Source organism: Parus major, chromosome 4A (genome assembly GCF_001522545.3).
Source record: "Parus major isolate Abel chromosome 4A, Parus_major1.1, whole genome shotgun sequence".
Lineage (NCBI taxonomy): Eukaryota > Metazoa > Chordata > Aves > Passeriformes > Paridae > Parus > Parus major.
This window is the reverse complement of record NC_031772.1, coordinates 7312903-7338715: the sequence shown is the minus strand read 5'-3', so window position 1 is coordinate 7338715 and position 25813 is coordinate 7312903. Positions and strand designations below refer to the sequence as shown.

At 43.6% G+C, this 25813-nt stretch overlaps 1 protein-coding gene across 1 annotated transcript in view; it reads right to left on the bottom strand.

Annotated features, from left to right (window-relative positions):
- Positions 1-676: 676 nt before the first annotated feature.
- GPC4 (glypican 4) overlaps positions 677-25813 on the bottom strand; it is a 47693-nt gene continuing 22556 nt past the window's right edge. The window contains exons 3-9 of the mRNA XM_015626712.3: positions 23288-23679; positions 12861-13026; positions 7048-7178; positions 6700-6846; positions 6164-6300; positions 3821-3996; positions 677-2991 (exon numbers count right to left, since the gene is read on the bottom strand). Coding sequence (XP_015482198.1) covers positions 2783-2991; positions 3821-3996; positions 6164-6300; positions 6700-6846; positions 7048-7178; positions 12861-13026; positions 23288-23679 — 1358 coding nt within the window. The 3' untranslated portion in view covers positions 677-2782. The remainder of the gene's footprint in view (positions 2992-3820; positions 3997-6163; positions 6301-6699; positions 6847-7047; positions 7179-12860; positions 13027-23287; positions 23680-25813) is intronic.

The window sequence follows — 25813 nt, the reverse complement described above, 5'->3', positions numbered from 1 at the left end:
TAAGGGAATTATTCTTTAAATCATGCTCATAATGGCATTGATCACATGGGAAAAAAAAACCCAACAAAAAACATATGAAAGAGGGGAACACATGTCTTCCCCAAAGGGAGCAGCATGTCTCATCCCTTCCCGTATGGTTTAGTTTACAAGCTCATGTCAGAGAGCCAACTTCACACACAAACACAAAATAAAAGCAGGAACACAACTTTTGATCGTCCTACATTGATGTTTACTCTTGTTTCCTGCAGCCCCAGGTGACAAATCTGTCCTTTATATACTGGAAAGTCTCTTGTGCTATTAACAAAGTCAACTGGACATGCTTGAAACTGATGGGAGGTCTTTACATTGCTGGCTTGTACCAAACTAAAGAACAGTACTTAGTGAGCAATTAGTTATAAAATGATAAATATAAATTCAGAAGTGTTTTTGTTTTCTGAGCAGAAATGCTCAAAACCAGAATTTACAAGGAACTTTCTTACATATGAACACTTAGGCCGAGAAGGGAGATGCTGGAGCAGGCAGCCTCTCTGAACATAAGGGCTTTTGTTCCACCAATCTCAGAGCTCTGAAGAAGTTTTACTTTTTTTATTCTTTTTTTTTTCTTCATTTAACTCTGCTGGCCTGCCAGCTGGGTATGAGCCAGAAGGGTTATCCAGTCAGACCTTACTGCGATATATTTACAATGGTAGTGCATCTAAGGTTTGTTTATTTCAGGATTAAAATTCAAATGGCTAGAACCATTTAAATAATTAAAGGGCAATCAGAAAATGCCATGAAACCAAACAAATCAGGAAAAGTCATGGAAACCATCAGCAATATTTAATTCAGAAATTCTCTTTGTTAGGGAACTTTGCTGAAAGAAAACAGCTGGATGTAGTTCAACCCTCTAAATTAAAAACAATCTAACAAGGTCTATAGGGATAACTCTTTCAGCTACATATTGGAGACCAGATTCACTTCTACCAAGTAAATGCAATAGCACTCAAAGCTAGAAAGGAAATTCCTCAGAACTGAGGTAGTTTCTAAGTATCAGCACATTTTCCAGTTCCTTGCAAGACAACTTAGCTATTTACAATCCATTTTTTCCCACACATAAATTTATAATTTTTTCAATTTTATGGTTCCATGATTTATTTTCTAAAGAAAAATAATCTAACCAGAATATCCCTAACTCTAGTAACATCATGTTTTAATAAATAACTGGCTACTTCTAGTGAAATTAAGCCTCCAGGATTATTTATACCAGCCAAGAATACTCTGTCTTTATAGCTTTGCAGAAATTTGGTGTGAAAATAAAGTTGAGTATAATGCTGACCCTGAGCTAACAAGTAATTAATGCTTCAATATAAAAATAGAAAATTATCCTTTAGGACACATGGGTGGAATAGAGCAACCCTTTTCTCTCTGGATTGCTCTCCTGGCCAGATTCAGGCATCCAGCCAGACCTAAAGGCTATCCAAAGCAGGAAGAGACGTGAAGAATAGTTTTGAGTCTTTCCAAAGACGTTGCTTTCTCTAAACTCTTTCAAAAATTATTTCATCTCTTTTCTTAAAAATATACATTTCTTTTATTCATGAGTTGCTGTTCACCACAACATTGTTCCAATTCCAAAAGCACAGGTAGACAGAGGAGGGTGTCTCACGTAGTGCTGAGAAGCTACAGGTGCTGGGCATCAGGTCTCAGGAGACCAAACACACCCAAAATGAGGCATCTTCAGCCCTGCCAGCTCCTGCTTCCGTGTACCTGCAGCAGTGCCTGCTCCTTCTCTCTTGCCCCCATCAGAGCGGGAATAAAACTGTTACAAACACAAACCCAACCCCTCCCCACCTGCCCTCCCACACAGGATTCCTTAAAACCAGAACCAAAACCGTTAAAAATTAACCCAGCATTCGGCTAACAAACGTGCAGACAACACACATGTTGGCATTTGGATCTGCAAGACGACAAGTTGTTTCCAACTGAACAAGTTTAATGCCTCATTCCCATGGGGGATGCACGTTGGGAACTGACCCACAGGAGTTACAGCTAATTGCAAGGATCCCGGGGAACAAACGACAGCTCTTCTCAGCGTCTGCAGAATGGGAATTCTCTGTAGTCCCTTCCAATTTAACCAAACCTCCTGTAAAGCGAGCACAACCTGCTCCTGGCATGAATGCCCTATGCAAACGGGGCCCTTGGCACGATGACCAGTTCTGCCTTCACCTTCTGTTTTTACCGCATAATGAAGACAAATGACTTCCACCTTCTCTCCAAATAAGGCAACTAACATAATGTGGATAAATGGGAAGTTAACTACATGAAACATTTTCTGCTTGTTGGGCAATTATTTTTTCCTCATAAGATAACATGATAAATAAAACCTGCTTCTGTACAGATATTTCTCATTTCAGAAACACATACTTGTTACAGGCCAAGAGAAGACCCTGGGGTTTTTGTTTTCATAAGAAATACAGTAAAATTAAAAAACAAAACAAAACAAAAAAAGAAGTGATAAAGACACAAATGCAGAGCTAACTACAGGCTTGTATATACATTTTTGTTATCCACCTCTAACATGGACTCTTGGTGAACGGGATAGACTGGTACTTCCCGTTCCTGTTATTCCCAGGATAGCAAGGGAAAAAAACAACCAGTATCTTTAAAACCAGTGGCAACATAGTAAAAACTGTACACTGTTGTCCATTAACTTAAAAAGCAAAGTCTCTAGATGGTATAAAAGTGAAAGCAGGTGCCTTCTACCTCTGATAATAAAAGTCTTTTCCCCTCCCCCTATGCTGCACAATTATCTCCATTGTCTTTGCATGGCCAAGAACAAAATGCTAAGGAGCAAGGCTGCTTGTGATAGACCACTTCTGGTGGCAGCAGAAGTGTTCACGGTCTTGTCACTCTTGTTGGAGTTCCCAGTGACCTCGGTGGCGTTGAACTCGAACTCTGGGGAGCACTGCTGGAGCTCGCAGCCGCTGCCGCTCTCCTCCCCGCTGCTCTCCTCACCTGGGGAAACAAACACACCTGCTGTCCTCCTCTGCTGGCTGCACAAGGCAGCATGGGGAAAAGGCAAGAGTGGGGCTGTTCTGGTGTTTATGAGAGGGAAGCATGGGTCCCCTGGTTAATGTGATTTCTGTGTGCAGTCATCATGTCTGGGCAATGGGTGCAGCCCAGAAAGTCAACCACATCCTGGGCTGCACCAAAAGCACTGTGAGCAGCAAGCCAGGGCAGGGGATTCACCCCCTCTAGTCCACTCGTGAGAACCCACATGGAGCACTGCATGCAGCTCTGGGACCCCCAGCACAGGAAGGATCTGCTGGAGGGAGTCCAGAGGACGACACAGAAATACTCAGAGCCTGAACACCTTTTCTGTGAATCCAGACTGAGAGAGCTGGGATTGCAGCATTAAGACAAGGGATAATGGTTTTAAACTAAAAGAAACTAGATTTAGATTTTATATAAGGAAGAAATGGTTTTATGATGAGGGTGGTGAAACTCTGAGGCTGCCCAGGGAGGTGGTAGGTTTCCCATCTCTGGAGAGACTCAAGCTCAGGTTAGTTGGATGGGGCTCTGAGCAGCCTGATGTAGTAGATGATGTCCCAGCTCATTGCAGGGGTGTTGGACTAGATGACCTTTAAAGGTGCCTTCTAACCCAAACCATTCTATGGCTTTGTGGGAACACCCCTCGTCACACAGCCTGTCGGAGAGGCTGGTTCCCACCCTCCTCACTAACACGCTTACCCACAGCTGAAGCTTAACCAGCTAGCCGTGTCACCATGAAATCCAATTAAAAGGGAAAAAAGAAAAAGCAAAAGGCAAACAACAGCAAACATACTTATGTCAATGAAGTCGACGTCATTCCCACTGTAGGCATTCTTCAGCTTGTTGGTCATCACCCGCAGAGCCATGATTTGCCGGCGAATCACCATGTCTGGTTTGGTAATGTCAACTTCAACCTCTGGGTTATTCACTTGACTTGCTAAGCCATTTCCAGTCACTGCAAAATCATACCTGAAAAGAAACCATTCCAGCTGGTACCAGAGCTGCAGCTCAGCAGGGTCCCATGCTGAAGGATGATAACGTGGGAACGCTGCAACGACATCCCTACTTTCAGTCTGGGTAATATTCTGAGCCCAACAGCATCTTTCCACATGATAAACCTCACACAGCCTTTCTTACCCCATCTCCCTTCCCTGCAATCTCTACAGCATGTGGAATGAAGGACTGTTTTAATTTACACTGTGCCACAAGGGCAGGGGAACGACAATTTTCTCCCCAACTTGAAAAGAAAAATCTGGGGTTTATATTAATAATAGCTTTCAACAGCATAAATCAGCTTGCTGCTGGCTACAGAGCAATGCATGCTGCTGAGATGCCTTGATGCCAGTTAGATGACACTTTTGGGAACACAACCTTTGAGACCATAGTTATCCCACAGAAACCTATAGTAACTGTTGGAGGCAAGAGTGTCATTCTTGCCTTGAGTATTGTACCTTAACCATCAAGCTGGGATATTGAATGTGTGCTTCTCACCACGCAGACATGAGATGCAATTTCCCTAATAACCCCAGCAAGAGAAACACCTGTGATGCTGAAGATGAGATCCTGAAGCCCCACACATCAGAGAAGGGGAGAGGCAAGATGCTCAGCTTCAGAAGGTGTACATGCTCAGGTCTGAACACACATACAGCCTCCTGGTTTAAAAGAGAGACTGAGCAACAAAACCCAACAGATTGCATTTCCTGACACAGGTATTTGGAGTATCATCTTATACAGCAGGGATAGGACACATCCCCCTCTCCCCCAATTACCTGGCTTGCTAGAAAGATCAGTTTAACAGAAGAGAACATTACTTTTTTTAGTTATGATGCCAACATCAGTATCACAAGAGAGAAAAGCCTTTAGCACAGTTTAGTGATCCTGGACATTGGGCAGTGAGAAGTAAGCATTCTCTGAAAAGCATGCTCAAACCCTGTTCTATATATATGGGAGTGACAATGACAGTGATAATTGGTAATGACAGTTTTGTTATTATTTGTGATCAGTATTTGTTTCAAAGAAGTCTGAGACCAAAGAGTGGAAGACTACCAAACTTCTGCTTTATCGGAGCCATGGAGAAAACAGTAAAGCAAATTATCTTGTCCAACCCACATAGGATATGCAGCCTGCCCTGTCTCCTTGCCAAGTCTCCATCTCTCCTTGATACTAGTGCCCCTGCACACACTGGGGGTATCTACTATGAAAAGCCCCTAGAAGCTGCTGACAAACACAATTTCAGGAGGCAGAGCCATTTCTTGTCACATACACCCAAAACATCACCCTAGCAAAGTATAACAGAGTCTTAGGCACACACAAAACAGTGCAAAATTATGAGGTCTGGCTTAGTGCTGTGGCCCAAAACTATCAGGAGCAGAACCTACTATTACTTAGAAAAACTGCTGGAAAACCCCAGACAACTGCTTTTTTTTAATAGAACATCTTGGATTGTGCTTATTTCCTCAGTAAGCAAATAGAAAAAAAAAAAAAGAAACTTTTATTTCCAAAATAAAAGTAAAACAGTTACATAAACCATATGACAGAAAAACTCTGGCTTACTCATGTGTTGGCAATTTCTTCCTTACAAGAAAAAAAAAAGAAGAAAAAGAGAGAGTTTTGTAACTCTTTTTTTCCATATAAAGTGTGAATGTAACCACTGGCCCCCTTGTGCCACTGACCTCAGCTGTGAAGAAGGTCTCCAACCTCCATCATCCCTGTCCTTGCTCAACAAAGAAACCAGTTCCTGGTGGAAACACCAACTGGGGGAACTGGGGCAACAGCACTGTCAGACAACACAAGCACCTCTGCTCTGTGGCTGCAATACAGGATTTTGTACAGATCATCTCCCCAGTTCCACAAACAACTAGTAAGGGGCTTAAGTCTGAGGAGAGATGACCTATTTGGGTATCTGTGCTCTGTTCCCTCCTCTAGAAGAAGCTCCCACATAGAGGTTGGACAACACTTTGGTGCTACATTCCAGCTCTCCCATCTACAAAAACTAAAGGGGTAATAGCAGCAGCCTGTCTTGGGTGAGCTGGGATCACTCCTGTAGGAGAAAAGGGCTCAGGGAGAGGTGTCAAGACACAGGGAAAGTCTGGGGTGAGAGGGAAGGAGTTAACCAGGGGCAAGAGCACCACCAAACCTGCTCTTGGCGCTCCCATTCCAGCACTCGTTCTCATTGACAGTGCCTACAGACATCTTTTCATCGTTGCAAATGTTGCCAGGAAGAGATGACCAAAATTTTTTGGCTTGTTTCAGCTTCTCTTTCACATCAGTAACCTATTAAATAAAAGAAAAAAAAGAACACAAGACATAATCCAGAATACCAAATGCTCAGTAAAAGTGAAGTTGGGAAGGTATTTTTTATCACAACAGACGTGTACAGGCCAGATCTTCAGGCTGTGAGTTTTGATGGTTGATTTACTTTTTTAATATAAAATTAAACACTGCTCCTCAAACACATATTATTCATAAGCCAAGCTTTTAACACAGGCACTCCTCTGACATAGAGGCACTGAGGTAATTAATGTCTAGAGCTATGGACAGATTACACCCCTTAGAGAGTTTTAAGACAGCCAAGGAATATTAAGAAAGCCTATCAATTAAAAATGGTAAATTATACACTGTGGTACCCAAGTATGAAGCGCCTGTGTGGCACCAGCAGGAACAGACACTCACCAGTCGGTCCAAGCTCGTGCCAGCAGCTGTTGTTGGTCGCTCCTCTGGGTTGTAGGGTCTGAAACGAGCACTGAAACTACTTTCAGAGACAGAGCGAGCAGTCCGGCCTTGGGCAAGTGTTTTTGGCTGGCCACATCCCTGGAAAACCTATGGGAGAGAAGGAAAGGATTTTATGAAATAGGAGGTCACAAGAGCTTCCCTCTTCCAGGGTCCAATGCAGTATCTGCCCAAAAAAATACATTAGCTTTATATATATTTGAAAGGGCATTCAAGAAAATGCATATTGACAAGAATAGGGAAATAAAACACATTAATTAAAAATCTCAAGTGTCCTCTTGGCTCATTTACCTTCTGAGACACCTGCATGCTGTTCTCCTGCATGTTCATGATCGCATCTGAAATTTTCACATCAATGGGGTCCATGACAGACTCAATGTTGAAAGGTCCCTCCAGCCTCTCTGCTACCAGCAGCATCGAATCTAACACATAGAGAGAAAAATGAAGGATTTTAATGGAGGAGCTTCAGGAGTAAGAGTTAAGAAGGATAACAGATTGAGCACATGGACATTAACCACTGCAGTGTCACCTCTGACCAGCACACATCTCCAGGAAACATTTTGCTCAGTTCCCAGAGCCTACACCTTCACCAGACACTTAGATGCTGCCAGCACCAAACCACAGGCTCACGGACATCAAAAGCCATCACAGCCTGCCAACAGCAGCCTGTAATCAGCTCCTCCCATCAGAACAAGCATTACTAACACTCTCCTTTCCATGCTCATTTATTAAAGGTTGCCTTGTGTCATTTGTTTTTCATCACTGCTTCCAAAGCCATCATCTTCCTCATGCTGGTCTTGAGCACAAGGCACCAACACGCAAGGGTCCAAGATAATCCTTGATACCATCTTTCCCTTATGGACAGCTACAGGAATTTTCCTGCCTGGGGAAGCCAAAGGATTGCAACTCCTAGAATTATATGGACAATTTGCATAAGGGAGGGAGTCTGTGTGAGAGGAGGGTGAATGCTGTACACTCATGGTGTATTTGACACATCTTTAAGCAAGGGGAGATGGAAAGTCCCTCAGCCAACACTGGGTCACTCCTCCTGTGCCGACATGCATGTCCTCATCAAACGCATCATTAAACACAGCAGCTACTGGACCATCCACTACTTCCTCTGGGAAATTATTACTGTCATTAAGGCTTTCACTCTGCACTGCATTTAAACCCCCTCTCTGGTTTCTCCCTTACAAGGTGCCTCCAGGAATACACCTGGCACTAAGCTCTTGTCTCTTCTCACCCATCACGACTTTAATTTACTGTTAGCTTTCACTGTGGTCCCTCAACCCCAAAGTATTTGCTGGTCTCCTCTCCTGCATCATTTCACGATGCTCTGCCACAAACTCATCTTTTTCCAGTTGCATCTAATTCTTCGATTTTTCCTAGCCTGAGTGATGAGGACAGAACAGCCCCTCTGGCCCCAAGGAGCTCCTCCCTGCTCCTAAGATATGCCTGGTCCCTTCCATTAATGAGAAATGGGCGTTTCACACTCAGTCTATTAATCTTTCTCATGACATTCATCCTCCTCCTAAATGCAGAAGGTAATTTGCACAAACAGAAAACTTCTGTGAGCTCTGGCTATCTATTAAAGCTCTATAAAGAAACTCTACATACTGAACAATTTAGTAATAGCTCTGCCTTAGTGCCCAAGTCATGTTAAATAAACTACATTAAAAAACCACAAATGATGAAAAATACACAACTATTTGCATACATTACATTATTATTATTAATAATATAAACAACAAAACACACCAATTATAACAATAATCCAACACCATAACCCCAACATGAATTGCAGATGCCTTCCTAGCCTGTAAATCCAGTTTTTAAAGAAAACTCAGTATTCTGACAATTTGCTGGGTGTTAAAGAACTATCATTAATTAACCCCTTCTCACTCTCTCAGCTCCACCAAGGTGTGGGTGTTTAGGAAGCGAGTCCTGGTGGTGCTGGAGGCCCCAGGAAAGGCCCTCACTCTGCAGCACACACCACCAGCATCAGTGACAGAGCTCTTTGCAGGGCACGGCTGGAATTTCACCGTCAGGGACTACAAACAGGTCTGAACTAAATGCATTAAAAAAAAAAAAAAGAAAAAAGGAAAAAAAAAAGGGGGGGACGGTAATAACAAATGAAACAAAGACTCTTAGACTGTATTGTGGTGGGCTCCAATAAAGTGATGCTTCAAATCTCTGAGTAATGACTGCTAGCATGAATATACCATTGTGCCGGAGGAGAGAAAAATGCTTTTGATGTGCCACCAAATGGAGACTTTTGTAAACAAGTGGAGCACAACTTAAATGTGTTCATCATTGTCAAAGCTTTTGGGGTTTTTTACGCGCATAAAGAACATCCCAGTGTAGTGTGGAGGAAGCCACTCATTTCAAATAAAAATATTATGAATAGACAGATAATAAAACACACAAAATGCACAGGGTTTTGGGTTTTTTTTAAAAAAAAAGAAAAATCATTCCATTTTGTAACTACTTAATTCTCTGAGTGGCCAGGAAAGGCCACAGATCAATAAAGTGTTTGTGAAAGACTGAAAGGAAACATAAACCCCAATTCTTCTGGCTGTTTGGCATCTTTGTAAACTTTGAGCCGGGCAGGCCATCCACAAGACCATGGGAATGTAGAGCGAATTGGGTCCTTTGTTAGCAGGGGTGCCATGGCATTCCATGTATCACAGCCCAGGAATGCAGCCTCTGCTTTGACTGCCGATAGAGAAAATGCATTCGGCCTCCAGCAGAGCTGCCAAAGCTGGCGAGAAAAGATAAGGAAAGTAGTAATTGGAGTTGGGATTGATACTGGCAAGGAACACTAAACGAAATAAACTTTCATTAGAAAGGGGTGGGGAGGAGCAAGGGCTCTGGAGGGGGGGAGCTCTGCCTCATCCACAGTTTTGATTTTGGAAGCATCCTGCAAACTTTTACCTCCCACCAGGAGCTGGCTGGTGTCCCCACAGCAGTGGTGGCGAGCAGTGGTTCCCTCTGGCAGCCCCATCTGATGTTGCTAAGGCTGGCTGGGGTTCAGGGCACTGCCAGCACTGCTGCCCGGAGGAGGGGAGGCTCCTGCTCCAGGAACCTCCTCATTTCATCTGGGAGATGAGTTCTGAGCAACTCAGAATTTTTCCATTATGGGTAGGAGAGAGGAGTTGATTACAAATAACAAGAATTTTCCCCAGCTCTCGTGCAAAGTAAATGATATGTGTAAGCCTCAGTGAAATGGCTCAGCTTTGCTTCACAAAAAAACCCAACTTTGGCAGAATGAAAAATGTACCCAGGCCACATATTACAAACACACAGCATGGCAAAGACTGTTTCTCCTCCCTGAGATGGGGAAATAGAAGTGGATTGAGGTGAAAAAAAAAAAACACAACCAAGACACACCATCTAGCACCATCCCTTAAAGACCCTTTTCCTCTTGCATACATTTGTCCTTGCTACTGGCATTGAGACAATCCTTGGCAACAAAGCACCTCGCTCTCATGAAGGAAAGCAATTCTTTCTCATTGTGCCACCAATAATCAGAAACCCACATCTTCAGCCTCACTGTCTGACTTGAAGAACAAAAGGCAGTTTTCAGTCTTAACCCCAAGATCTGATTTAAAAGGGGAAGGAAGGAGGGGGAAGACCTTGACCATTCATTAACAACAATCTTTTTTCTTTTTTTTTTTTTTTAGAGGGGGTGGGGGGGTGAAAAATTCTTTGCACACAAAGTAGTACTCCAGATATGTATATGGAGCCTGAATTCGACATCTTTGAGCAGAGTAAACCTTTGTGGAGAAAAAAAAATCATGAAAAGGCACTGGAGATTAACACTGTTCATTCAGGAAAGCTCCAACCCCCCAACAGCCTGTTTGAAACAAAGTATACCCCTGTCTAATTGGTGTACAATTGTGTCAGGAATAGAGGGAGAAATAATTTAGATAGTTAAAGGGGAGAAAAGAGTACAATTCAGTCATTATTTCATACTCCTCAGCTTTAAATGGTACTTTGGAGAAATGAGGAATTACAAAGTCTTCTTGTCTCAAAAAACCTACAAACTTTACATCCCAGCTTTACATAATTGACTTACTTATAGACCCAGTACACACACAAATGAGTATTTCACATGCACCCACATTCATATAGACTTGCAGCACTTGCTACAAGTTGTCTAATTTAACTATTTTTAAATTGATTTGATAGATTCAAAATCTGCTTTTGACTCATAATAAATCACTGACATAACTTGGCACTCAAACTGATGATGTAAAATCTCAATGAGACCGTGGAGATGGGTTTTTGGGATTTTGTGAGGTGGTATGGGGGGAATTTTTTGGGGTGTTATTTCTTTAATTATTTAAACCTTTAAACACACACACAAGATACTTGTGGCATATGCCCAGCCCTAAACACCAGATATATTTCATTTGTCTCGAGTTGCAAACTGAGAGAGAAACCGAAGTCTGGAACATAACCAGCACCTGTTCACTTATTAAATTGTCTAAACAAAGCACAGCTTAAGTTTTCTGTATCTGTACTCCACTGCAACCATCAACACGGAGTGCAAGAACCAAGCAAATACTGCCAATAAATGTAATGAAGCTTAATACCATACTTAAGTAATGAGTGGGCAAGAAACCTTTTGGGAAGGAAGCACCACAAGAAGAAAGCTTTGCTTCTGACCTGGAATCACATGTATTTATTTTGTCTTGTTTAATAATCTTAATTATTGTAGGCAGTCCCTGATCAGTCTCGTGTGACAGGGCTCGCCGGCTTGTCCCGAGGTTCGTTTTTAGCCGCATACCACCTACAGCAATTAGCTGCTTGTGCTTTTGTCTGTTTTCTGGCATTATGCCCTTCCCTTTCATGAGATTCTTCTTTTCTACTTGGACTAGATGTTTGCAAGTCTCCTGGCTTTGAGCTATTTCAGCAACAATTGTAGTTGAAATACTTAATATTCTCATGAGAAGGATGGCTGTGAGGACTGAGGCGGGGGGGGGGGGTGTCAGCCTCACAGAGAATTACTTGGAAACCCAACTTAGTGTCACATTTAGCTCCCTATATGGAATACACACACAAAAACATCCTGCACACATTCAGTTGGCATGGGCAGCAAAGTGAAAATCCAGTGCACAAAACAGAGGAAAGAAAGTTCTAAGACATAAATGTAGCCTGAAATGTCAGCTAGCAGCAATTTTTTTTTATTTTAAATCTTGCAACTTAGTGAAACAAAAATCTTTTCTTTCTAACAATCTTTTTTTTTTTTTTTCCCATGAGTGGAATGGGAAGAGTACCACAGCATTTTCAGTAGCAGCAGATACTTTGTATGTGCACTTCATCACACATTAACTAGAGTGAAGTGACTGCTCCCAAAGGACGCTCAATCACAGATAAATCAAAATTCCTGGAAAAGCAGCACAAATGAAAACATTTAACATTATCTATTGCCTGTGCCCCAAAGTGAGATGCACTGTCAGTTCTGATGAGCCTTGACCCAAGGTAGAATTTAACATTTCAGTGTAAATTTTATGTATTGAATGATAATGTGTATAAGCACAGAACAGTGTCATGCAAGACCTGCTGACATTGCAAAAGGATGGTGGACGAGCACCAAATGAGCTGTTTAAAATTAGATTCAGACATGTCCTGTTCAATTTTTTAGCATAAAATCCAGGCCTACTGGCTTTTCCCAAAGCTCTTTGTGGCTGGCAAGGAGACTCCCAAGCTGCTGAAGGAGAAAACTGACTTCTAGTGACTTCAGGAAGGATAGCTGTATGGTGACAACATGGTGTAAGTAGTATAGAAAAACCAGCTTGCACACATGCTTGGTCCAGCAAGAAGAAACATTCCAAGCCTACAAGCCCATGCCACCTCAATCCTCCTAAAGTTTGATGCAACAGAAGTCACTGGCACAACATTCTCATTTATTTAGAGGTTAATGTGAATGGCAAAATGTGTGCTGTACAGAGAGGTGTGGAAGGAAAAGATACCCATCACAGATATCCAGATACCTGAAAAACCTGCTACAGCTCAGCACAGCCACTCACAATGCTATTCAGGTGAGGGACACAGTATCAGTGCAGACCTACATGTGGTTTTAACCCATATTGCCTTACCCATAAAGATATTCCACTCGGCATCCAAGTCCCCTTGGTTGGCCAAGCAGCCTCTCATGACATTAAAGCAGTAGTTGTAGCAGGGCTTTACTGACACCAGACCTCGGCAGTGTGGGCAGTACATCATTTTCAGCAGCGCTCGCGTACCCTGCGGCGTGGGGTTTACCTTCACGAGAGAAAAACACAAAAGGACAAGAAAATTAGCCCTCAATCACCAAAGCAAAAAACCCCACACATTTACCCCAAGATGAATGGGACAGAGCTGTGCAGAAGAGACATAGAGGGGTCAGCCATCGGCATCTGGTCCCTGCTTATGTGGTCCACAGATCTGGGGAACAGATGAAAAGGTCTGGCTCACCTCCTTGGGTGTATCTGCCACTCCAGGGGACACAGACAGCCCCCATCTCTGCAAAACATTATTTGTACCATGCAGTACACCCTGTATGATGTGGGACCCCTCCCAGGGCTGCAAGGACAGGCACCCTAAGGGGACAGGCAGCACCACTCAAGCTCAGGAAAGGCAGTAAAATACTCCCAAGTTAAAAGATGTCAGACAAAGCTGCATTCTCTGGGCTCTGCTGCAAACACATGCTAAAAATGATGATGCTGGGATTTTTCAGGAAAAAGCAGTATGTCAATATGGCATGTCTGACACGATTCCTGTACCAAACCCACTGGGATTATATGCCCACCTCCCCAGCAGGGCTGTGGCTCTTCCTGGACAATCACCCAGCAGGGCTCCCCAGCACAGAGGCCAGCTCCTTTATATCACATTCAAGTCCCTCAACACAGCATTTACATGACAGATACCCGGGTTCATTTATACTCAGCACTCATCACGCTCAGTAACACCATTCCCCACACCCGAAGGAGGTGGCAGCTACAACCCTGCAGCTGAGGACAAGCCAGGAGGACCCTCAAAGCCGCAGCGCAGCCGCTGGGCGTGCGAGCGGAGCTGTCTGCAGCAGGCACGTCACCCCTGAGCCCTCAAAAGGGCTGATTTCCAAAGTGACTCATGGTCATTCATGTTTGATTCACTCTCTGGCCCAGCTTCAAAACATTCATTGAAACCATTTCCATCCAGCCAGTCCAAGGAGCATTAGCTCCATCCCGACCACACGGTGGGCCCATCTCAAGCACTGAATAGAGAAGGTCCCTCAAGAGTAAGTTTAAGTGTTAATTAGCCACACATGAAAACTCCTTGTAAGGTGTTTAGGGAAGTGCTCTAAAGAGGCTGTGATCCAAGACTGTGCTGGAGGAGACACAAATGGATCCCTGAGAAAGAGCAAAGTCCCTCAACACAAACAGCTAGAGATGTGGATGACCTTCACATGTCACCTGCTGGAGGTTTGGGAACTGACTTGATGGCAGAGAGGACAATAAAACTAAGTGGAGATGAATGTACATGAGGAAGATCTGGTACTACATATATGCTGAGGACCTTACTATTGCCCATCTCAGTGCAAGCACTGTGGAGAAACTAAGCCTAACCTTCTAGTTCAAAAACTTGTTGACAACCCATGAAATTAGGAGGCAACAGGTTTTAACAAAAACAAATAATAATAAAAGAAAGAGCATTACATAATCAGGCTGGCCTTGCTAATAACATCAGGAAATTTTCAAACCCTCATTTCTTATAGAAAGAGATGACAGACAAAGACCTGCTGTGTTTCTGACAACTCCAGAAAAATCACTGTTTCTCTTCAACGGGCAAGTGAACTGGTCAGAGAGACAGAAGAACCATTTTCTGCAGCTAAAGCTCAGTGCTGGATTTTGGCTGGCCAGCAATGTTCATCAGATAGCACTTTACCATTCTTTTGTCCACAAAGAGCCTGTTTGGCTGAGAAGGAGAATCCACGTAGAAAGCTGTTTTTGGTGGCTGTGGAATCTGATTCAGATGCTCCACTGCATATATACATTTTATATTCTAGATATATATATATATATTTGGAAGGCACAGTGGGAGCAAGAGTCCCAGCAGAAGGCTCCCTATTGGGACAGCATGGCTTTAAAGGAGAGCTGGATCAAATACTAAGAGCTCAAGCAACAGAAACCAGCTAAATCAGATGATTTATAGTTGGAAAACTGGAAACAGACAAATGTAAAGGTATCATCTGCTATCCAGATGGTGCAGTCCTTGCACAACAAAAAAGTGGTGGGGGGAACTAAATAACATCTCGCACCCAGAGATGAGCTCTGAAGGACGCTCAGGTTTAGTAGTTTAGTTGTTTCTCTGATAAAAATCCCTTCCTGTGTCATTCGGCAGTAGGTGACAGGACCTCCGTGCTAAGTCCAGAGGCTTATCAGTTGATCCTGGCCATCCATAAGGCACTGTTAGCCCTCAAAGGAGTGCTCTGCATCCTCCCCAGAAAGAAAAATTAGGATAATGTTGATAGCACAAGCCAGACTAGAGCAGTTTGAAGTGGAAGATGAGCAGGAGGATTCCCCAACCCTATTGTGGAAAACTGCAGCCTTATGAAAGGGATTGCATGGCAGCATGCAGCAAAACCCCACCGGCAGAACTGTGACCATCCCCTTCCCATCTTAGGTTCCCACCTCGCCCCACAAGTGCTGAGAGGCTGCAGCCCTGCAGCATCCCCCACTTTGATATTCCATAGGGATTGATCCTAGAAAAATCCCAGCAGATGCAGGGGAAACTGAAGCTGCTTTCCTGCATTCCACAGCAGACAATATGCAATGGTCACTTGGATTAGGTCATTTAAGCAAATACACGGGACGATTTTAAAGCAAGCGAGGTTTCGCTTCCTTCCCCACATAGGTTTGAGTCCTGCACAGAGCTGAGCAGAGAGTGATCACAAAGGGAAGGTGGAAAAGACAAACCCCAGCCTGCAGTGACTGACAAGCTGAGCCCTGCTACTGATGGATGTAACCCACAGGGAAGCTGTTAGGGCGTAATACAGTCACAGGTAAAGAGGAAGATAATGGGCAAATTGATCAGTCTAGAACTGGCATTTTATGGCATCTAAAAGCAACAGGAAGGCACAATCAGAGATCACTCTAAGAGAGAGTTTTGGGGAAGACCATGAGCAATTACACCTCGTTACAACAGTGATAAATGCTTAACTGCTGAGTATCACTGCAAGGAAAACCTTAACCCCTGGCACAGGGCCCATACCCAGTCCAGACCAGCTCTGGCTCTGTCAGTGGGGTGTGCCATATGTTGCATTGGCAATTCTTCACAAGCTTTTAATGTTGGCCCTGCCACGCCAGGTGCAAGCTCTTAAAACGCCATTGTATGTAACAGTAAACCAAGATATGCTTTGTTCTGGGGTTGTGTTTATCTTGGAAAGCAACTCAAGTTCATTTGAACTGTACTCTAGAATGACCCTCAAACCAAGTAATCTCCTTTCTAATAAAGCAGAGTACCAAAGAAAGCTTTATTTGCTGGAGGGGATTTACTCTGGTAGATTTGAGCCCAGGTAGTAGTAGCTGCAGTGCACATAGCCTGTAAAAGCTTCTGATAGAAGTAAATGCACTCCAGCCCCCTCCTTTTATCTTGTGAAATTTATTTCCTTTCCATGGCGTTCCACGCCACTGCAGCAATCCATCACCCTGCGGTTTCATCATGTAAATTACAATTTGTCCATATCTATACGCTTTGTCAAACGTGAAGATTAAAAGCTGCTAACAGATGTGTTTTGGCACCAATCTTCATATCGAACTTGCTCCTTAAAAATACAGATTTGCACACAATTTACAAAAATTAAGTGAAAAGCAAACAACTCAGGGCTTAATTCAAACATTCTGTATCACATTTGCTGGGGTAATGTCCCAGCTTATATCGACTGGTGAAGGTAAAATCATGTTCCTGTAAAAATTACATGCTCGTGGCATAATAAAATCTGTTTTTCCTTCTACCTTGTCATACCCATCCCATTTCAGAGTTTCACATGAGGGAAACTGTTACACCCTTTGCCTTTTCCAACTTTCTGGCAATTACAGCTGGATGCATTCCTCTGGTAGAAACATCACCACTACAGTACACACCTATGGATGCAATGCCTTATTCACAGGTTACCACAAAACCACCAAAACTCAAGATAAACTGATTTGTGCAAGCAGATAAAACTCAGAGAAGCAACCAGATTCTTTTTCATCTCCTTCCCAAGGCAAGGAATAGCTGAGGAAAGATGACAGAACTCCAACCATGGACTGTCCTGCAGGGAGCCCCCACCAGCTGTCAGACAGCCAGAGCTACATTACATTCTCTCATTCTACCCTCAAGTTAACATTAAGAATGTTAATAATAACATTTAAAATCCTGTCAGCTTTAATAACTATTTATAATAACACTGATAACCCAGGCTTTCTTATTTTCTGTGCTTGCACAACAACAGCATTGCCATGCCAGCAGCACAGCTGCCAGAAAACAGAAATCAAACAATTTGAAAATAAATGTAGTGAAATTACTTTTGTTTTATATTGTGCTTTCTTTGAAAAAAAAAAATAAAAAGGAAAAAAAAAAAAAGAATGACAGCAATACTGGCTGAAAGACTGAATGAGTAACTTCTCAGTGACATGGAAAGATGATTTCAAAAACACACTCTGAAGCTGCCTGTGAGATGCTCTAGGTGAGCAATCATCTTAAACAAGTGAGCAGTCATCAATTTTTGGGACCAACACAACTCTACTTGCATCATTTTTTTCCTCTCAGTGTTGTGCAAGAACATCATCTTGGCACACACTGGTCCTGACGCTCGGCTCACTGTGAGGCAGAACATCACTTGGAAGGCTCCTGGTTTGCTTCCCCACCCCAAATATTCCAATGAAAGTGTTTTGGAATTAAGTACGCATTTAACCAATTTTGCTGGCCTGATGCTAGGACATTAATAATTTAGACAGCATCTGATTCAACCACAGATTTGGTCCTCTGAGGTCTTGCATAAGGGAACACTTTTAGGAGTGATTTTGGGAACTGAGAGTACCTCAACACTTGCTATCCCCAGCCATGTCTGCTGCACTGTTATCTCATGCAAGGAAAAGTTCAAGAGTACATTTATGCTCAATTCCCTCCTTACAGAGTGCTCCCCCCACTCCAGATGTGACAGTGCCAAGAGGAAAAGCAGAGCTCCTGAGAATCACACTGCCAGGCACTCAAGCTGCTCAGTCTTAACATTCACACGCTTGTCTTCCCCAACAGCAACCTCAGCCCACAAGGGGCACGAGGGACCTCAGGGTCACACCCAAGTGGGTGCCCCTCCCTCTGACCACTTACATGGCGATGCCAGGCTCAGCACCTCCTGCTCATGGTGCCTTTGGGACCAAAGGGACTTTCACATCAAGCTTGCTCTCTGTAGAAACAAGTCTCTCCTTTCCTCAGACACCTAGCATCATGAGAAGCATTCCATTTAATGAACAAAGTAGCAGGGACATTTATCTGGGCATCTATAACCAAAATCATCCTTAATTATCCCTCACATTGTTTTCAAAATTAGCAGCAGAACCAAAGTGCAGGGCAGAGGAAAAAAAAGAGTCAAAACCATGCCAGTGGACTGAAGTACTCCTGCAAGACATCATCGGTTCCAAATCCACAGTCCTATCCATGCACTCCCAGCCCTAAATCTGAGCTGACTGCTGCTCCAGCATGCTTTGAAGGCCTAGCACAGGCCCACAGATGGCTGGAACTGAGGCAGATGCAGTCACATTCTTGGCAAGTCTTCTCAGGGTCATCTTTGATGTGGAGAAGTGCTTGGTATTGTTTTCTGCATTGATGTTTGCCCCTGGTATGTGGAAGGAAATGTCCTTGTGCACGGCAGCCCCTTGGTCTGGCCTCGTGGCTTGCAACCTGCTGCCTGGACAGCACTGCCTCTTTGGAGGTTCTTCTGCTGCACACTAAAAGGGCTCCTTAGCTCCTCTGCTGTTTCTTAGTTACCCACATAGCAGAAGTGTTGTCCCCTCATCCCTTCCCAATGCATGCAAGCAACAAATTCCATTTCTGTCACTTGCCTGGCAAGATATTGCAGCCTTTGGATATAGGAACACAAAATTCTTTCTGAAAGAGGATTATAGTTACATTCTCCCTAAGTCAAACCAAGGGCAAAAACTGCTCAGAGTGACGTCAGATCTCTGACTAAACTTTTAGATCCTCAAATGATAATTACAAGGGGCACAACTTTTACCAAAACCAGATCTTGGTGCCGTACCATTTGTGATGACACAGGCCTTAATTCTTAGTAATTAATTGTTTTATTATTTTCATCACTGCTTCTCCTAAGCCAATGGTTGGTCTGCACTCAGCACCCATGCCAAAAATGACATGAGCCATAGTTCAGGTTGCTCATGCAGACCAGCAGGCCAACCAACAACTCAACTTGTGCTCCACAGGTGCCTCATTCAAGATGAGGCGGCTCAAAGTAAAAAGCCACAGGGGTCCCACCTGTGGGAAGGCAATCACCTGTCCCACTCTCTTCATAAACAATTTGAAGAAAATTCCCTCCTTGGCTGCTACCATTACACTTCCTTAGGGCAGAAATACCAATACAAAGAAAGCTGACCTCCTCCACTCACTGGGAACATCTCCAGCAGCCTCTTCTTGGTTGCTAATGTCACCAGAGGACAGCAGATGAGGAAGTAGGTGTAACCCTCATACGAAACGGCATTATTTCATAAGGCTCATAACTGTGCTCCCAAACTAAACACCATTTCTTGCGTACAACTTCCAAGCTGCTGCCTTTTTCAGGGTTCCCAAGGACAGGCTGGAAGACCCCTTCCAGCAGCCCAGATGCTTTGGTAGCAGGTACATCTCATGTGGCTTTCAGCATTTTTTTCCAGCATGTTGTGGAGGTGATTTCCTGAGCTCCCAGCAGTTCTGCCTCAAATTATAGGACACAAGGGCAAGAGGGAAAAGTGGTAGAAGAATCTCAAAACAACTGCTTATCAGTATAAATTTCCTGGGGGGCTCCAGAAAACTCTTAGCACCACTGCCAAGTGCAGAAGATCACACCCCCACATCCTGTTTGCAGAGAGATGGTGACACAGACACAGGGATTCAGTGCTGGGTGGCTGGCATGCTTCAGCCTTCATGTGCCTCTGCTGCTGACCTCTAGCCAGACCTCCCCTCCCAGCTCCCCCTGACCCTACAAAATGCTGTCAGGGAGCCTAGCCCTTGATTTCACTTCTTCCCCCAAAAACAGGGACCTCCACCCCATACCTGTAGCTGACCTACACCCTACATGCCCCAGTGCTCTTTGCCTCAAAGGTGTCATGACCCTCGACCAGGATGTGGGTTTAATGGCATGTAATTATGGGAACACCTCAGCAGCCTGAGAACTGTCCAGTTGCAGGTTCTCATCCTTTTTCATTCACTCGTGGCTCTGGCTTGTATTTGCTCCTTTTTTTCCAGCCCTGGCCAGGGCAGGAAATGTCACTGCTGGCAGCGATTTAACCCGGCTGACTTCAGCGCTCATCCATGACTTAGGAGAGTGATTTGGGGACAGGAAGATTTCCATCTCCTGAAGGCAGGGGCAGGAAGGTCAGGGAGAAAGCACCCAGCACCAGCACAGGACAGAGAGAAGCACTGGAGGACCCCAGCCCCTTGCAGCCAACCTCAGAGGCAGGGCACATCTCTAGCATCCTGTATAGACCTGCTGTTCAGAACAGATCTAGAAAATATTGTACTTTTTGGGTCCAAAGAAGGGAATTTGAGGGGTGAAGACTAGATCATCGAAATTGTGGGGTTTATAGAGTTTGAAAAAAGTCTGTGCTTTCTCTCAAAACCATACAACTTTCTCTCTGTTGTGTATTTCAGCACAGTGGTACAGCTTTTGATCCATTCAAGGCTGGATTTAAAGTTATTTTCTACCATTCTGGCTCAGAAATCAAGTGTACTTGCAGCTTTTCAGTATTCCCTTGTCCTTTACCCCTTTATTCCCAAACTCATGCAAGAACAATATCCTTCTAAATGCAACTCCCTAATGAAGATGTGAAAATACCTAGGATCATTAAAAAGCCATCAAGGCCATTGCACTGTAGAGTGCTCTTTGCTCTCCTGATAGCATCCCAGGAAAATACACAGCTGGGCCTTGAAGTTGTTTGTATTTCTCCTCCTGAAGATTTTCAGTTAAACGTTTTTAACTTACTTGTCACAAAGCACATTAAAGTAAAACTAATTTGCATTCCTTTGGACATTTTTTCATAAAGAAGAATGAAGATTTATCCCCCAGTTAATCCCTGGTATATGCAGTCATTCCACTACAACTCCTGAGTAAAAATAATAAGGAAGAAAAGTCAATGGAGTCATTATAGAGAGCTCAGCAAAGCTAGGCTAATCTATATGTAATGTGGGAAGCCCCAAAACACAACCACAGAGCAGCAGGCATAAAAACATCAGCTTTTAAACTCATGTCTTGGATTTCCCATTGTGTCTTGCAGAAACATGATGTTAGATTCCCACTGAAAGAGATTAAAACACTACAGAAAAGATTATTATTCCTTCTACTGCTGAAGCTTAGGTATTCAACAGCAGGGACTTTTGTTACTGCTTGGAAAAGTCAATCCGTTGTAGGATTTCCAGTGTAACTTGTGAAATTGAAGTGGAAAGTAGAGCAACTGTGATTGTCCACAGCATGTGAGCTATTTCTGCAGCTGCGTGGGACTCTGGGTAGCTTTCACACTCAAGCAATTAATTCCAGGGTTGAAGGCAACTCTACACTCAAGGATCATCAAAAGGGAAAGAGAAATCACAACGCCACCTCAGGTTCACGACTGATTCGTAACAGATGCAGGGACCGCAGCCCTTGTGGTTCTGTGTCAAGTCTGGAGACGTTTTGATGAATTCTGAGCAGATGGAGCATAAACACAATCCCTCATCCATGCATGTTTACTGCCTATCAAGTAATTGCACTGTACAGGGGCTTTAATGGCCAGACCTCCCACCCAAATATTTCATCCACACTCTACAGCAGTGAAAATCCAATCCCCTGACCACAAAAGCTGCCACAGCAACAAAACAAGGGCCACCAAATCTGAAACCCCAACCAAGAGTCAACAGGTTTGGCCAGTGGCCTGGCACAGAGACATCACACTTCATCTGAGACCACCCCTCCCTTCCAGGAGGACAGCATCCCTGAGGCTGAAAGTTTTTGTGATCTCGTAAGAGTGACCCCACATGTCACACACAGAGCTCCACACACACATCCTCAACCAGCAGCACATTAATCTAACTTGAAAGTCGTCTCTATTTGGTGGGGAGTCAAGGTCTCCAAGGACCTAAACTTGTCACTGATAACTTACAACTCACTCCTGGAGTCTGGGTATTTTAGTTAAGAAATTCCTTCCTTCATACATGTTCAGGCCTATTGCTGGCTGTTAGCCTCATTTATCTTCAAGAAAAACTAATATGGAAGCAGACTTATTTTTTCCCCTATGCTCAAAGACAGTATTTTAATATTATCCCCATAAGTCAAAGAAATTTGACTGATTATCTCATTTAAGGATGCTGTTTGTGCTGCCTACAGAACTGCATTCTGCCTCTAACAGTATCTGAACAGTTTTGTGGGGTTTTTGCCCTGAAACTTGGTGTGATTCAAACTCCTGCCTGCTCTTTCAGCCTCACGTTTTATTACTCCATAACCAGGTAGAGAGAAAGTAAACGTCTCTCTGCCCAATTAAATTATTATAATAAATCTTCCACAGCCCACAGGAAATGAGCTGAGTTTGTTAAAAGGAAATCACTGATATTTGTTATCTTACATAATCACTTCAAGGGGATTATTGACTGTTCCCTTTACCATACAACTCAGACTAAAATTAAAAACAAATCTTATGGCAAAAAAGCAGTCACCCCACTTAAACAGTTCCAAAGTGATTTATATGAAGAGAGAGGTAAACATTTAAGTGACCAGCACATCGCAGCTGTTTCATCCCCCCAGAAAGTGACTTAACTATAAAAGTCTGAGGTCTAACTTGTGCTGCATGTGTGGCACCAAGTACAAATGGCTTCTGCCCTGTGCAGACAGTTCTAGCTTACTGTTATCAAAGAAGTGCTGTTTGTTCATGTGAACTGCCTCTCCCCCTGCCCTGCAGCGAGGAGCGAATCATCAGCTGCTCCATAATAGATGCCTGTAGCATCCCTGACTCACTGTAATTTAAAGGCAATATTAAGAAGATATGGCCATTACACAAGCAAACATGGTTATTTCCACTGCAGAAGGTATTTAATTTCCTGCTGTTGCTGTTCCCTAGACAGGAGGAAAGCATCCAGCTGGAGAATTGGGCTGCAGCACTGGGCAGTGAGGTCCTCAGAATGTGACTCTACCACGCAACAGCCCAGCCTACATAGATGGAGCTGGGTCCACCTGTAGCGCTCAACCACCACCACCACCTTTAGGTACAGTACAACAGGGAGAGATGCTGCCCATCACGGGTCCAAGGGACACGGGGACGAGCAGTCAGGGGACGGAGCTCACCGCAGACACTTTGCTGATGACATCCCTGGCGACGGCCAGGCCCTGCGCGAAGGTGCGGGCGGCCACGAAGGCTCGCGTCACTTGCAGCTTGAGCTTGCGCGGCACATCCCCGAAGGGCTTCAGCTGCTCCGTGTACTTGCTGACACACTCCAGGTACTCGTCCGTGAAGTGGTACTGGGGGTTGACCAGCCGGAACATGCGCTCCAGCAGGCGCGCCCAGAACTCGTTGAGCATCTCCTCCAGGTTGACGTTGCCGCCCACGTAGTAGCGCTTCAGCTCCACAAAGAGGTCCTTGAAGAGCTCCGAGTTCTGCATGTACAGTCGGCCGTACGTCCGCACAAACATGTCATTCAGAGACTTCTCAGCGTTCTCCAGGAGCTCTTTGAAGAATTCTAGGAAAGAGAGAGAGAAGATATGGTAAACATGGGCACTGGGTTGTGTGTTCACACACTCCTATGACCACTGCTCAACTGGAGGATTGGCATCATCAAACTGAAATGGAAAATTAAAGGACTCCCTCAGAAATTTTCATCTATGTCTATATCTCAAAATTTTTGATTACTCATCATAAACCAATCACCAAATCTCTCTGTAGACTGCAAGACTTGTATGAATGAAACCTCTCCTGATACAAATATGAATATCATGATTAAGAGTCAGCAAAAACCAATAAAAAGCACAAAAGTTTCTGATGTTCCCATTTAGGTATCTCAAAAGATGTAATTTCAAAGAACAACATATTGGAAAGAAAAAGTGGTTTTGTTAAACAGATGTTTTGCACAAATGAATCCTTCTTTCCAGTTCTTGACAATTCATTTTCCAAGATTATCATAAACCAGCCTCAAAATTGAACAAATTTTAATATATTTAAAAACAAATTTAAAAATCTACCTGCAGGTTCTTTCTCCCATCCTGCAAGTTCATCATCTCTCAGGGCAGGGCCTGATCACTTGCCCAATTGGTCCTGATTGCAGAAGGGGCTTCAGACATTTGTGGCAGTGCAAACCCCCCCCCCCCCAATTATACTGAAATTTGCTTAAAATCTAAGGACTAAACACTTGGCACAATAACAAAAGATTTTTCAAATGACAAAGGACAGATAGGATTTGTGATTTTTATCACTTTCTAAAAGCAAATCCCCACTTTGGTTCACTCTCTAGGAGCACTGGACAGCCCAAAGTGGCTGCTGCCATGTCTTGGCAGTGCCACATGTGTCTCCTGCACTGATAACAAGTTGACCCAATGATGATACCACTCTAGAAGCAGTTTGAAGAACACTTCCTCCAAGAACACATCACCACAACCTTGACACATGGGTCTAAGCACAAACTACCCTGCCACAAAGCCTTTGCCTTGGAGACTTGGCATAGATGAAATAAAATAAAAAATAGGGGAGGGGTCCACTAGGCCAAAAGCATTTGGGGCACTTTGGAAAAAAATCCCTGTTCTATGGCCTTGGGGGCAGCAAAGGAGAGCAAGGTAAGTGCCACTGGGACAAAGCCTCCCATGCCTGTTTGCTCCAGCCCTGCAGGGAGCACGGGCACCCTGGGGAGCACAGCAGGCACAGCCGGGTGAGGAAGCAGATTATTTTATGCATGCCACCAGCAATTGAGGATTCTGACCTCTGCTTTTCTGTGACTCATATTCAATAAATATTTTTTAATAAAACATGCCTCTGTGGTTTTCTAAATCCACAAAGGAGCAATGCTTAGAGCTAGAAGTTGTTATAAGAGGGTGGAGGGGGGGTGGGGGGGGAAATATTTTGGCCCAGTGCAAATTTAAACCTTGTTAAAAGACATTAAAAGTATGCTGAAGTTCAGATTTTCGTCTTCAAAGTGCTCCAGTACAAACAAAGCCTAATACAGAAAACATTTTCTGGAAAAACTGAAACATTCCATGAGTTCCTGATGAACAAAGTCATGGGGTTCAGTGCCTGACATGGCTGTATATAATGCAGCCTCTTAGGAGCACAAGAGAAATGATCCAGGGAAGAGGAGATTGATTTCAAACACCCAACACATCCTCTGTCCAATATCAGCAGGAACCTCCACTTTCGTTCCCATGACTGGCATTTCCTCTCTAGGAAGATTTTTTTCTGTTCAGTTTATACTATAGAGATTAGCTTGGTGTATATTAATTTCTAATTCACTTAATCATTTTGAAGGCTCACTTCCTTCCTTTGCTCAGACCTTTTAGTATCACCAAGTAGGTTCTTTATTTAAATACTTCTGCACCAGGCACAAAACCAGCTAGATGTGTCAGCAAAGTCTTCAAAAAGAATTAGATTTTTGAAATTATATTGATGGCAAATCTATCAGATAGCTCCAACCGTCAGTCTAAAGAACCCAAAGCAATGTTATAAGCCAAGAATGTTATCTTAAGTAATACACCCATATTACCATAATCTATTTATTCTCCTGCCCAACTCATTTTATTGGTTACTCTCCAAAGTGGAAGTTTAATAAACCGTAACCAGGCTTTAGAGCTCTTCATCTCTTAACAATTTTTCATGTGGGCTAGAACCAG